This window comes from Cephus cinctus, unplaced genomic scaffold, assembly GCF_000341935.2.
Source record: "Cephus cinctus unplaced genomic scaffold, Ccin1 Ccin1_scaffold0662, whole genome shotgun sequence".
NCBI lineage: Eukaryota > Metazoa > Arthropoda > Insecta > Hymenoptera > Cephidae > Cephus > Cephus cinctus.
In genome coordinates, this window is record NW_014333291.1 from 384769 (window position 1) to 399343 (window position 14575).

At 43.6% G+C, this 14575-nt stretch overlaps 2 protein-coding genes across 7 annotated transcripts in view; one reads left to right on the top strand and one right to left on the bottom strand.

The window, feature by feature from the left end:
• LOC107269499 overlaps window positions 1–8619 on the bottom strand; it is a 53495-nt gene extending 44876 nt beyond the window's left edge. For both annotated transcript variants that reach the window (XM_025086801.1, XM_025086802.1), the window contains exon 1: window positions 8471–8619. In XM_025086801.1, the coding sequence (XP_024942569.1) occupies window positions 8471–8587 (117 nt within the window). In that variant the 5' untranslated portion in view covers window positions 8588–8619. The remainder of the gene's footprint in view (window positions 1–8470) is intronic.
• Window positions 8620–8779: 160 nt separating this feature from the next.
• LOC107269493 (dipeptidyl peptidase 9) lies at window positions 8780–14568 on the top strand. Of its 5 annotated transcripts, none has more exons than XM_025086787.1 (11): window positions 8780–8913; window positions 10165–10429; window positions 10488–10622; window positions 10729–10891; window positions 10974–11215; window positions 11282–11596; window positions 11680–11966; window positions 12037–12413; window positions 12476–12727; window positions 12805–13077; window positions 13143–14568. In XM_025086787.1, exons 2-11 carry the CDS (start codon window positions 10260–10262, stop codon window positions 13488–13490), a joined length of 2562 nt encoding a protein of 853 aa, XP_024942555.1. In that variant the 5' UTR covers window positions 8780–8913; window positions 10165–10259; the 3' UTR covers window positions 13491–14568. The 5 variants fall into 5 exon arrangements, with proteins under 5 accessions (XP_024942555.1, XP_015598866.1, XP_015598867.1 ...); XM_015743380.2 differs by lacking the exon at window positions 8780–8913 and adding an exon at window positions 9361–9762; XM_015743381.2 differs by lacking the exon at window positions 8780–8913 and adding an exon at window positions 9781–10061.
• Window positions 14569–14575: the final 7 nt, after the last annotated feature.

Sequence of the window (14575 nt, forward strand, 5' to 3'; positions counted from 1 at the left end):
TACCTCAAACCTAGCAGCCTGAGCGGCCGTGCATTTCCGTAACCGTCCGCTCCCGTTCGCGTATCCAGTTGCGTTTGCTGATTTTACGCGACCCCAAAGATCAGCACCTACGGTTGCGTTTCTCGATTTTACACGTCCCCAAAAATCTACAGGATCCGTTAAGCTATCGCCTTGTCCGATAGGTTCCGTCAGAGCTCTCGTTCTTGGTGGAGTTGGGCCTGTTCCACCCCAACTCCCAGTTCATACCGGCTCGTCAGTTCCCGGTGAAAAAAGAATTGGCTGGCGCCCGCCTGGCTTGCGGATGCACGAACGACGGGTGGACGGCCGAAGGTAACGTAGGTTGGTTCTCGAAGATAGTTCGTTCTCGTATGTTTTGCTATCGGTGTCGGGTCATAAGTTAAAGAAATTACGTTACAATACACATCCCCTTTTTCTCTTAAAACCACACGTGTCCCTAACTGCCCCACCCCTCCTCTCTACAAGATCACATGTTTGTGGAAAAATGTCAAAAACAGTCGAGGAGTGTTACTGGCGGTTGATACTAGCTACGCTAGCACTGCCGAGCTAGATGTGAATAGGGCGGTGGTTTTCATCCCCAAGGGGTTTTTGCCACAGCATCGAACCCTCCCCCAATACACCAACAGCCAGTTTCAGACTCTTCAGGGTCTACCTCGTGCACTATCATCCCGTTTGGCAAGGTCCGCACGCGAAGAGGAAAAGGATCAGCTGATCTGATGTATCGTTAATAGATATAATCATCCAATGGGATACATACGTATCTCCCCACCAACCCCTGCCATTCGAACTAGTACATTTTCCTTTTTCTCCCCCACTTCATCCCTCCCTTCCGTCCAAGTCTGGCCGATGCAATTAATTCAGCAGAATGACCTACACTCGACATGCTCTCCAGCCCGTGGAAGCTCAACGAAATGTCACATTACGAAAATGAGCGTCCTCGTCCCGAGGGTGTCATCCTCCCTCGTATTTATGGCCTACCCTCTCTCTCCCTCTCGACAAGCACCCCGGGCCACCCTTTAACGAACCACCCCTTTCGCATGATACGTACAGTAGGAGTAGGGTCGTTAGTATATCTATATAACATATAATCATCTCCATAGCCAAGCTACCCCGTGCGTCTACCTGGACTAGGTACACGTGGCCTGTATCCATGACAGAATACAGGGTGGCGGTGTTGGTTCAGACCGGAATCCAGAAACCTCACCCACTACCCTCTGATCGATGGCTCCAACGTTATGTGTGCCGGTGACACTCCCTATGCTGATCCATTCTCTTCCGCACCTCGAATGTCATGCGGATTATCCCAGCCGACCCCTCAAGTGATCATACGCGAAACACGGCACCGGACTGAGACCACGGGCGTTGCGACCGGCTGCTCTTTGGCTGCCGTGGGATTAGCCAGATACAGCCAGGCCGTAAGAACGAAATTTCCTACGAAGCGTCCTCGCGATTTATCATCTTTCTCAACGTGCTAGAGGACCGTGTTCGACCTCATTGTCTGCCAAGGGTCGGAGATGGGACAAGGGATGAATCAAAGGGTACCTATTGTTGTCTAAACGACAAACGACCGCGGTACTGTTCATGGTATTAATAAGGGTGGCTTTCGATGAGTATCTCAGGCATATTCATAAGAATTGCACGACAAGTATCGATCATGTGAAATTTTATTGAAAGGAATATAATACGGTATTCAACTCAATCGAGGTAAATTTATATAAAAGTATGTCACTTTATACTCGTATTAGAATCAACCAGCCACGTCATTCGTTATTGAAATCTTCGTTAGACAGACTATTCAGCTGTCGTATCTAATCGCGCGTTTATAATTCACCGAAATCTCTTATCTACTTCTTGTCGAATGATGCAAACATATATAATTACATGTCTATATATCTATAGCATTGAGTAGTGAACGGCGGGTATCCGCTTCGTAACCAGACACGCTAATTGCCATGCATTTGTGTCTGAGCGATCGCTTACTAGGGGTTTGAGTTTCGCTGGTTCGACTATAGCTACGTCATCCTCAAAACTACGCTTTCACGAATTCATGCGCTGTGACTATGAGGATAGTAGATAATGCCCGAGGCTGTCGGTCGAGTCAAGCAAAGACGAGGCCCGGCAAGGGTGCAGTAGTCACGGGTGTCGTTAAGGGTTGGAAAAAAAAAGGTAGACAGGAAATCGCTCTCGTTGCAACGGACGGGATACCTTTTCAAGATCTACGTATGCTTACCTAAAATTCGGCTGAGGCACGAGCCCCTATATTATCGGTAGGGGGTTGCAACCCGATAGGATACGGTTACCCGGGTCTCCGAAGGCCCCAAAGTTTTTATCCGCTCCTTATAACATCATCGAGCCCAAGGGTGGATACCTTCTTCGCTAAGGGTGGTATATTTTCATTTTCAGATAGTATTTACACACACAGCTTAATCAGCTGTAAATACGGGGATATAGAGCACCCATACTTTTTTCCGGCTATCATCCCTTACGTTGCTCATCACTTCGCTCCTACACAGACGGTACACTGGTGAGGCGCACCCCGAGACCACCCCCTTATATCCTTGGGAAATAAAGAGAGGAACCTCGGCTGGATGTCTCTTGGTCACGCCAAGGGGTTGGCAGGGTGAATCGTCAGGAAGGGTGGTTCGTGAAGTTGAATAAAAAATGAATAATAATAATGACGTCTGTAGTTTAAAACGGAAACTCAAGAATTTGATTTTAATGCTGTAATTTCGAATCGATCGTTGGCAGGGGTTGGTTTTTATAACGGGACAAAAAGATTTAAGGGTTGAAATCCGTGAAACTCCTAAAAGCTATTTGAGAATTTCTCATCGACGTGTAATTAGCGATCGTTGCTTTTGTCTACGAGGTAGGGTGGTTCGCGAGAAGTTAACCCCTATAACGAAGCCACCCCTATCCGCAGTTCTCGACACTAACGAGCCTTCAGAAACCCAGGGGACTTCGTACGGCTCTCTAAGTAGCGTCGTTGTAGGGGTTGGTCTCTCTCTCTCTCTCTGTGAAAGAAGGGTTGGCCACCGTCCTTAAGGGTCGAAGGAACGAGTGAACGAGCAAGCTCACCCGTAAGAGAACAGCCCTTTTTGATTTAGGGCAGTTTCACTGCCGAAGATAAGCCGTTTACGAGCGATCCGTCGCATCCCCGTAACGTATTGCGGTTATTACGTTTCGCGAAATGGCACGGAGCGGTCAGCGAGTTATTCCGTCATCCCCGAGTATTTTACCTAGGGCAGGAGTGTTTACGCGAACGTTAATGAAAATAAGGAACACGTGATATCAGGCTCGAGAAGTAGAATTATAATAAAAAAAATAGTGAAAAGTACAAAGAAAAAGAAAAGTACGGATAAAACGTCGGAAACGCGAAAGTGACTAGACATCATATCTCTCGGTTTATTTATCCCTGGAGTATCGAGGCACTTTTTCACTTAGGCCGAGGAGCCATCCGTAACGCCCCTGGGAATTGGTACCCTCGGAAGAGACTACGTCCAAAGCATACGGCACTGGCAGAGCCGTGCACGTGTAGCGGCCATTAAAGAAATTCACTTGTAGACGTCTTCTTCTTATTTCCTTCCTTCCGTTTCCTTTTATTCCTCTCGAGTAGCCCTCATAACTTTCATCCTTATCTCCCTTTCACCCCGCGTACCAGAAACGATATCTTCAGTCCCAGCCTCCCTGTTTCGTGCTATAAAAGTGGAATGTGGGTCGCTTCAAAAATATAACCTAACAAATGGATCAGTATTTAAGTAAACCAAGACGTGGTCTGACGTCATCGTGCTTCGTCTCCTCGTGACGTGCAGGGCTGGCTAGGGCAGTGTTTACCATTTTTCCTGATACGCTATTGGACCCTCGCCTATCTTTACTCCTCGTCCTTCGTTGTCTCTCTTTATCTCATTCTTTCGTTTATCTCCAACCGACCGTAGTCCGGTTAGCCTTCTCTCGATGGAATCTTTATATTCCGCACGTGGTTCGCTGACTACGCTTATTCCAGCAGGCTCGTTCTCTCCTTCTCCGGACTACGGTTGGGCTAGTTGGAATGCCGAGGGTGACGCGCGGCCCATGTACTTTACTTGGTTGAACTTTGCCCGCGTGCAACCGTCCGCCTTACATAATGCAGCCGGCCGTATTGAATATTTTGTCAGGAAAGTGATAGCGAAATCCCCCGGAAAGCCCCGGTGACATTCGCGGAATATTACGAGGAACGTCGTTGGCTAGTCGATTTGGAGCTAACTTCATGAGAGACAGAGAGACGGATAGATAGGCAGTCAAGATATGAGAGAGAGCGAGAGAGGGATTGAGAATTGGTTGGAAAAGAAAGAGAGTACGAGGAATAAGAGAGTAGAGAATCGAGAGGGTGGAAAATCTAAGGAAGTCGGTCAAGGGGAAGAAATCGTGACGATTCATGGAGGGGGGGAGGAGGGGGGAGGGGGGGGTCTAATTCCCGAATGGATTTCTTTAGCCACCCTTATCATAGTGAAACGTCATCGTTACCATAAGTCGATGAACTTTTATTCACTTGCGTCACCCTGTAGGATTTCTTTTGAAAATACGTAAATTCATAAGAGTATCTTGTCTCCCTGTTACACACAGCATCCCTTGGCCTACCTTATTTTCCATCTAAATGCACATTCGCTGTAACTCGTTTCAGACTCCGTTAAACATTTCACCCCTTAAGTAAAGAGGGCGCGACCAGACTGCTCGGGTCCAAGCTACGAAACTCGGCTTTAAATCTTTGATGGCCGCGGGCTCTGGCAGACGTGTGGTTCTTTTCCGACATTCGGTTATACCGGGTGGTGTATGTATAATAAACTTCTAAGAAGGATAAGCTATCCTATGTATATTCTTTAACAAAGTCCCTCGTAACAAAACCCCTCGCTTGTATCCTCCATGGGTTAGCCTTGTGTTCTCATCCAGCCATTTGCACTACATGCCATATATATATATATATATATATAGCAAACTGGCAAATGGTTCTATGCTGTTTAGGTTTTCACGTGTTTCACCAAAATTGCACATAGTCCCGACGTCAGGTCGACTTTTACCCTCGTACCGGGCCCTGAAATTTACGTGGCACATTTGAGTGCATGTACTACACCCACGTATGTATATGGATATCCAGAAACACGAGCAGACGATAAAACCGAAGAGAAACGCTCGAAGTAGAACTGGCGTCCACATAGCCAGACAATTCGTAGGAGAATCGGTGAAGAAGACGCCCTTATCTAGGTGTAGGTCTCTCCCTTAAGGGGTTAAGCGTCGCGCAGTGACCCCACTCTGCAGCAGGGTGCAAGGAGGGATGCACGTGGTGAGGTCAGACGGGATATACAAGATTCAGAACGGTACAGTCGGAGCAAGAAAACTTTCAGCATCCAGTCTCTAGCGGCCTGCTGCACGGTATCGATCACGTGGTAGCTAGTTGATTCTGTACACTCACCCTCAAAGTGGCGGTAGAAGGTTACCGCGGGGTCGGGGGAGGGATGAAAACGGGAGGAAGGAGGGTTGAGTCTAGAGGGTGGAGAGTTCGCCAGGGTTGGGCTGTGTGTACCTTATTCATTATATCGCACTGTTCACCCTCCGCTCACGAGGAACGGGAGGGATGGAGAGGGAGAAAGAGTCAATAGGTTGAACGAGAGTAAGAGAGAGAGAGAGAGAGGGGTCGTAAAGGCAGCCTGTGTAAGAGCAGGGACGATGTATACCTACAAGGGAATACCTACATACGCGAGAGGGAGTGCCCGTGTATACATTATACCGGGTGTCTGATAAACAAAGCTTCTCACCCTCGAAGACCTTTTGCCTCCCTATACTATTTCTCCATCCCATCCGCTGTCACTTATAGCATCGACTTTCACTCTTCTTTCCCGATACTTTGTCAGACCGCTAATTGAGTAATAACACCTTTCGGGAAAATCAGCCTTTCGAATTCATTATTCCGCCTGGAAAATTCCACATCCGGCTTTCTCATAGGGTGACTTTTTTATACGATGAATTTTAATATTCACTGGCGAGTCTTTTAGAGATCACCTATATGGCACTTGGTATATATATATATATATAGTGGTACTTGATGCATTCCGTGAACTCTCAGTACTGTTTACAAAAGTTTTACCAAATACCAGATACATTTTAATTACAGCTACTGGATTATTGTTATGCGTGACATAGCTGGTAAAACCGATATGGGTTGCGTGTTTTCGATATCGATTTAATAAAGCAGCAAAAGTGGGACGAACGTTCCTTACGATACTGTGCCACTTGGGTCACGTAAATAAAGGATAGAGAGGGAGAGGAAGAATGAAATACACTAGAAATCCATTTTCACGACAGCTCCACGTGCATCTGAAGTGTAGGATATTCCTTTTGTTACTTTCTGGCTTTAAATCCATAAAAGAGTGGTTGAACTCTATGAAAAAAATATGTACATAGACTGTGAGGTAAACTCATAAAATAAATAGAGTCGATCAAGAACTGTCATACGATGCCATAAAATTTTTCTCTAAACGTCAAACACGTTTATTAATAAATAAAAAAAAAAAATGATTTCTCACAGAAGTCAGGGGTTCCACAAACACACAGTACGAACCTGGGCCAGCCGAGTGTCTCCGAGATTTCGACCGAGACCCGCGAAAGCCCGAAAACTCCACAAGATAATAGGATCTTAGGAGACACAAGAGATCTCAGGCATTGCTTGAAGAGCTACCAACCTTCCAACAAACATAGTCCCTTGATGTTCCAGCGTCGCAGACGTATTTCTTCGGCGGCCCGAAACTCCCGATTTGAAAGCCCGGGAGAGACACTCTTTATCCGGAGAGTAGGTGGCGCCAGTTCGGAAGAAGCTACGCTGCGAGACCTGGAACTTATGTTCTCCTGATACTAAAACGCTTTACCGAGATTTCTTCGCTAGAAGAGCCGCATTCTTGGCTGGTTCCCGGCAGTGATAGGACGTTTGCGAACGTCCCTATGAGAATCAGGTTGAATCCAGTGGAATCATCATCCCTATGAGAAGGAGAGCAGAAGTGCTAGCAGTTTATAGTGAAGTTCCTCGTCTCGGATCGCATCTAAATCGGGACGTTAATTACAAGCACTATGGCGAAGAGGTTAGCGAGAAAGGAAACTTAATATTTTTTTACAACGTTCGCTCGTTAATTCATCTTGAATAGTATCGAGGCTTGTGCTACTGTAGGGAACTTGGTTATACGTTAATCCTTGGCCACTATATCACATCCTGTATGTAATACTGTCGTACGTGTATTCAGAAAAGTTTATTATACAGTGCTGTGTAGGTAAATGCTTCGCGGACGCTCAATGGCTACAGTTTATATGGCGGAGCGGTAATTCGCGGTACTAACGAAATAATTACAACCTGAGCGCGTCTCTATGGTTTGAATAGCCAATGATGAATCCCAAGTAGAAATGTTTGTTAGAGTTAAATTGCAATTTAACAAATCCCATTAGCCAATCTCGACCTAACCTTCTTGTTTGATGTCGCTGGGGCAAACGGATCTAAGGGCAGGGGCTGTTGAGAATTCAAGTGGGATTAGAACCCCTGACACATGGGTTGTGAACACTTTTGAACATCGAAAGGATTAATTGACGAAAAACATACATAGTTTCTCCCGACTCTGGTCGTTTAGTGTCATGGCGGATTCCCCTCAGGTACTTCATTTACCCACTTCTTCTTGGTCTATCACAAACTTTACAATAATTAAGCGCTACTTTGGAAATTGCTTGATCACCGTAACGAGTGAGTGGCTGCGTTACGCAAAGGGGAGATGAAGCGAAATCTTATTCCTTTTATCTAAATTATCACATTATCGCTATAGCATTGATTCCTCGTAATTATTCTCATTGGTATCTCTGGTCGCTGAAGAATCCTATTATTCCTTTAAGCTCGCTTTCCCCTTCCTTTTTTTCCCCCAGTAATTTACGGAAACTAAAAGAGGGCTCTCACTCCTATCGCTATGCCATGGCAAATGCACTTTTAATCTCCCGGTAATACCGAGATTTTCCCGGCTACCGGATAAAGGAGAACCGCTGCCTCCTTTGGGGTTCGCCTCAATTTGCTGGAAAGCTGTAGAAAAAAAAGCCTTCATCTCACCAGCACGAAACGAGCAGCCACACTCGCCAACTTGACAGACTTGTCCGTGACATGGTATGGAAGAAGTATGAAGACAGAATAAAGGGAAAGACGTAATTTTGCATCGTTTAAGTTTCTCAGCCGTGCACACTACGCGCTTCCTTGAGTCGCGATTGGGTATGAATGAAAGTCGTTCATCCACGTGTCTCTTAAAAATTTAATCCTCAACCTCTGACCCTTTGTTAGAAATGCGCATAATCATTCCTTTATTTTCATTCGTATGCTTAATTAATGTTACTGGCATGATTAAAATCTTTATCAAATTTTTTTTGTCTCTATTCATAAATCCGAATACACGGAATAACTTACCGACCAGTGCTTGCGCAATTGTGCGAAGAGGAAAAATTTTTGGGGGTCGCAGGTTGGCCACTTTAATCGCATTGACGTTAAGGTTCGTTTGAATTTCTTTCCTGTGCTTGGAGTCATTATTTTTACGTTCGATAGGTTTTTCACGTGTTATCCACTGTGATATCTCTTCAGACAGCTGCTTAATTCAAAATTGACCTTTTTTCACGTTGGGTGACACGGGATTTCGAAAAATATTTATCAATTGCAATATCGCGCGCGGGTTTGATATTTTTGAGCTTGTCGTCAAGGGTCGCTTGTCCCTCGTTTGTCAGAAACACCCCTCTTCTGTCATCGACAACCCTTAATATCGTCCACGGGGTGGATTCATTTTTTTGCCATGAAAATCCTCTATCTAAACCTTGGTGAAAATTGCTGTGACTGCGACACATAAAAAGAATGACAAGGTAAGACACATTCGTTCACCATTTTGAAAATCGTATACCATTAGGAGTCTATTCCCAGTAACGAAATTCTATCGGTCACGTAAATCTACTTATCAGTGCGTGGCTCCGAACCATTCGCAAATGTAAGGGCATAATGGTGCATTGTACTCGTGAAAGGGGTGCACCTCCTGGCGAGTAAAGGGTGTCTCTTGAGAAGTTGATATCAAGGGATGAAATACGTGGACTTTCAAGGGTCTCAATAGTGTCAGCTGTATATTTTACGTAACAATGGCCACCAGTACTGAATATACTCTCAAGGGTTTCTTCCACGGAGAATTATAAGGGTGAGGGTTCCACGAACGAAACAAATGAATATTTAAGAACTGTTTCGAGAAATTCGAAGGGTGAGTCTTGGCTTGAATAAGACCTTGCCATTTGGGGGATGGTCGTTTCTTATCGATCGGTCCCGGAAGGGTTCGTCCAGGATAGATCGAATATTAATCCATCAAAAGGAAGCCGGATGAACTCGTGCACCGAAGTCATTTGCTTCGATAGGTAATACTTCTTCGTGGAATTACTAAGAAAAATGGAAGAAAAAAAATAAAAGACGTGTCCCCTCTGAGGAGAAGTTTCGAAAGTCTTGACTGGTTGCTGCGTTGGCTTATGCTGTGACTGACAATCTTTTTTGGCGCATATCCTTCCATTCTCTGGGACTTTCGCCAATATTACGGATGAAATGTTTTCAACTGAGAACCACTGTCTAGAAAGCAGATACTCACAGAGAGAAAGAGCCGATCGGCGGCAGCGTTAAGGAGACGAAGAGGAATTTAGCTGTCCGCTCCGGTTATTTTTAACGTGTTATTTTATAAGGTAACGAACACAAGCTTGAAGAATTTTGCATCGGTTCCAATTTTCAATCGAGTCTGTTCTGATTGGGAACCTTCAGAGTCCTTTTGTTGAGATACATTTGTGCCGGGAGTCTGATATTCCGATAACAGTAAAAGAAACAGAAGTGTCATGCTCGGCTGTTGTGACAGCTCGGGCGGATTCCAAGAGATCCGCCTTGAATGATCTTTTGTGTGCCAGTAGAAACACCTTAATGATTTTCGAAAATTCATATCGGTTGAAACGAATGGAGAGACTCGTATATGCCTGGGGAGAAAGTGAAAGTGAGAACCGACACGCGAACATAACCTAAAACTAATTTGGACACAGGGATATTCCATAGGCACGCACAGGGTCCAATCTGTACGGACATTTTTAAACTTTTAGGGCAGTCAGTGACATGTTGGGTGCAAGAAATTGTCCATCGCGTATGACCTAACGTACGTGCTGCTATTCAGAGAGAGAGAGAGAGAAAGAGAGTGATGGAGGCCTGCAACGAGAGAGGAGACCAGGTAGGCTCTAATGGCTCATCTTCGCAGAAGTCATGGTCTGAGCTTAGGGGTGTTGTCAGTGAGTTACGTAGAAGACTATCTGGTATATCTGCTGGTTCAGTACCTAGTTCGATCACCTTTCGGTCTCTACCTGATGGAAGGTAAGAGATATTGATAATAGAATTTGGTATACGGATAGAAGTGTAATACTGATTTTAGGACAAGAATATATTTCCTGAGCACACCCAGCAATGGATGGGAGACTACTCTACTCTATGTGGATATTGCACATTCAGATCATGCTAATGGATATAGGCTTCATTGGCAACCTGTTATCGAAGCTAATTTTCAAAGGTGTTTTACTCTTATCCAATATCGGGCAGCTAGAAGTATTGCATTAGCAGCACCTTGGTCCTTTAACATCGATTCAATAAGGACCTAAAGAGAATTGCGGTTTCAGCGTGTCGTGCGCGAATCTACTGTCAAAAGAAGAACAGCTGCTATGGGAACGCAAGAGACTGACGACCTGGGGCATTACCAGTTATGAGATTCATCCTGAGAGTGGAAAACTAGTATTTCCTGCTGCCAGTAGCCTTTATCAATGCGTCGATACTGGATTTATGGTAATAGTTCTAAGATAGCTTAATTATACACTTTACAATTTATCAAAGCTTACGGAGGCTCAGAATACTTCAATTATTTTAGCCAGGGCCCTTATTTCCCTCCGAACTAAGAATGTCCACATCTGGTGCCAAACTGTGTCCTCAAATTTGTCCATGGAACAATGCTCTAGTAGCTCATACATGTTCCGGAGACTTACACCTATCCCACAGCATTACAGGTTCCTCTGTGAGATTAACCCATGCCAGGAAAGGTGGAAGAAGTCTAGCTGATGATCCTCTCACAGCAGGAACTCCTTCTTACGTAATGCAAGAGGAGTTTACAAGGTTAGACAACCTAACAAAATAAACTACTTTAATTAAAAAAAAAAAATAATCCTATTACTCTACCAGGTATGTCGGTTATTGGTGGCAGCCAAAATCTAATGACGGTATCTATAGAATCGTCTACGAGGAAGTCGACGAAAGCGACGTCAAAATCTATTGTTTACCTATCTCCACATCATATTCAGGTGAAATTGATGAATTTCGATTTCCCTGCGCGGGCATGTCTAACGCTAGAAGTAACTTAAAAATGGTGCAATTCCGACTCTCGAAGACGCTACAGATCACTGATATCGAGATACTGGAGTTACAATATCCACTTCACACGATGTTTCCCTGGATGGAATATATGGTCAGAGTAGGATGGACTCCGGATTCTCAATAGTAGGTGGCACAATACTTAACCACACGTCCAACCTTTCTGTAATTACTCGACTGTTAAACTAATTCACATCAACATTCCTCAGCGTGTGGGTTCAGTTGCTTGATCGAAAACAACAGCGACTAGAGTTGGTGTTATTATCAGTGGACAATTTTTGTGAACCACCACCAAACGTATATAATTCCGAGAATCATTTTACATTGTCATCAGCCAGTGTCCAAGTCATTTACTCAGAGCAGAGCTCAATATGGATAAACGTCAATGACCTACTCTATTTTCTACCCTCTGACGATCCAACGGAAGTCAAATTCATTTGGGGCAGCGAAGAATCTGAATTCAGACATTTGTATTTAATCACTTCAAGTATAGCGGGTACGTGGTCATGACTTTACGGAATATTATTCGATGCTCATTTTCATGGCCATTGAATAACAACCAACAGATAAGAATGATGACTCAATACATGTACCCTGGACGTTTTGTACTTCAGGATTAAGCAATGGCGTTGAGGAACCTCTGGATCGTATGGACAGCGTTTTTCTTCATCCACGTGTTCTTTCGAAAGTCGCTCTTACACAAGGCGACTGGGAAGTCCTGGGTCGTAAATTGTGGGTGGACGAACCAAATTCAATAGTATATTTTTCTGGTTTACGTGAAGGTCCCTTGGAACAGCACGTTTATGCAGTATCGTTACGTCGCCCGTTGGAAATAAGATTACTTACAAGGCCGGGTTACAGTTACAATAGCATATACTTCAATAAGGAATGCACCATGTTGGTCACCGTGTACAGTTCAATTAAAACACTGCCCGCTTGCCAGGTAAAATATTATAGTTACCCTGAATATTCGATCATTTTTCCTAAACTTGACTTCTTATTCAGGCATTTAGGATATTACAGTCTGACTGGACTGTTGAGAGTATTTCGTTGACTCCCGTTGGATATCTTCTGGAACCGACGATTCCTGAATCCGAGATATTCGCTCCAGAAATATATACGCACAAAATCACATCCGGCGACACAATTTATTCAATGATATTCAAGCCACATAATTATCAACCAGGTAACAAGTATCCCACGATACTTAATGTGTATGGCGGTCCTGCAGTACAGCTTGTGTCAAATACGTTTAAGGTATATTCTTTTAATGCCTTCAGATTATCCTAAAACTATTGCACTTATTAAACATAATTACTTATTCAATTCTACAGGGTATGAGGCATTTACGAATGCACATGTTGGCTGCACAGGGATATTGCGTGGTCCTCATTGATTCTCGCGGTTCCCAACACAGAGGCCTAATGTTTGAAAGTCACTTGCGAAGACGTATGGGAACAGTAGAATTGAATGATCAAGTAGAAGTATTAAGATGGTTATCAGAAACCACAGGCTATATTGATATAAATAGAGTAGCTCTTCATGGATGGTCTTATGGTGGTTACTTGAGTCTTATGGGATTGATACAGTATCCTGACGTATTCAAGGTACGCAAAAAGTGTTGCCAGGAAAGATTGTACAAAGAAATATATAATTCATTGGCACTTTGTAGTTGGCAATAGCCGGAGCACCGGTGACATCCTGGAACTTTTACGATACTGGGTATACCGAGCGCTATATGGACCTTCCGCAGAATAATCCACGTGGTTACGTAAACGGATCAGTCCTGAGCTACATAAGCAAGTTCCCGGATGAGGAGAATCGACTGCTGATTATACATGGGCTCATGGACGAAAACGTTCACTTTTTTCACACAAGCCAGCTAATTAATGCCCTTGTGAAAGTTGGTAAGCCGTATCAGCTTCAGGTCTATCCTAACGAGAGACACAGCCTGCGAAATCTAGACACGAGTAAGCACTACGAAACCACTCTGTTGTCTTTCTTGCAAAATCATTTATAAATGAAGTCCAATGCAATTCGCGATCGTGCGTGGTCGTATCCGGTCGGAAGATTTCGGTTAAAAAAATGTTTGCAAGTCAAAATCGATTATCGTATCGAGTATCCCGAAATATAGTGACACCCGAGGAATGCAAAAAACTGCCATTAGTTTATGTACGTAGTAATAAACATGAACGATAAAAATTGTTCTACTCGCGATCTGAACTTCGCGACAAAGAGTCAATCAATTGATGATTGATTTACGTTATGGTTCTAATTATCTCGTTTTACTGTCGATACGAAGAATCATCGCAATACCGAATGCTCCTCAGACTTCGAACACCTTACCTACCTTTAACCCGTTAATAGTATTACAAACTTTATTACTAAATTATTCGCAATAATGCGCCTAGCTCCAAGCTTCACTTTCACATCATTAGGAGCCACACAAGGAGACTTTTTACACAATATAAGACTGTCTTATATTCTCCTTTTTCCCCTATCTCTTTCATGTTAACGTAAGAACATTTCCCAAATACGTAATTATGTGCGTAAAGTTAAAAGTCGTTGATTTGAAATCGCGGAGAGCTAAAGATCGAAGGAAAAATTATGTATAAAAAAATTGCAAACATGAAATAAGCATATAAAAGCCTAGAATTTATTATTTTTCTTTTTTATTTTAATAGAAGAAAAAGGATAATACTCTGATTTTTGTATATAAAATTGATATTATTCTCGGCGTGAAGAATGATTTTTAACGGCTTTATCATTTTATCCTACGCACATTCATTCATGAATTTCCGTTAATCCCTTTCCTTATCTTCGTACTGCGTCATTCACCCTCACCCCGTACCATCGTACTTACTTTTAATGATATTCGCCTTGCGAGCTAGATATATTTTTGATCAAGTGAGAGTTGTGAAATAATCATGAGACTCGGTGACGCGTACGAACGCGAAAACGAGCATATTCACCCCCTTTTAATAATAAAAATAGCAATGAGTTTGGAGTGATACAGATATTCGCGTCTTACGTCATTGTGAAACATTGTATATCCATTGGATAATTATTATTTGTCAATAAATAAATTCACTATTTTATATCCAT

What these genes read in the sequence shown, in the direction of transcription:
- LOC107269493 (XM_025086787.1), top strand. Translation starts at nt 10,260, where the DNA reads ATGGAGGCCTGCAACGAGAGAGGAGACCAGGTAGGCTCTAATGGCTCA. An exon ending in CGGTCTCTACCTGATGGAAG is followed by an intron (nt 10,430 to 10,487) that starts GTAAGAGATATT and finishes TACTGATTTTAG; the next exon opens with GACAAGAATATATTTCCTGA. An exon ending in TTGTGTCAAATACGTTTAAG is followed by an intron (nt 12,728 to 12,804) that starts GTATATTCTTTT and finishes TCAATTCTACAG; the next exon opens with GGTATGAGGCATTTACGAAT.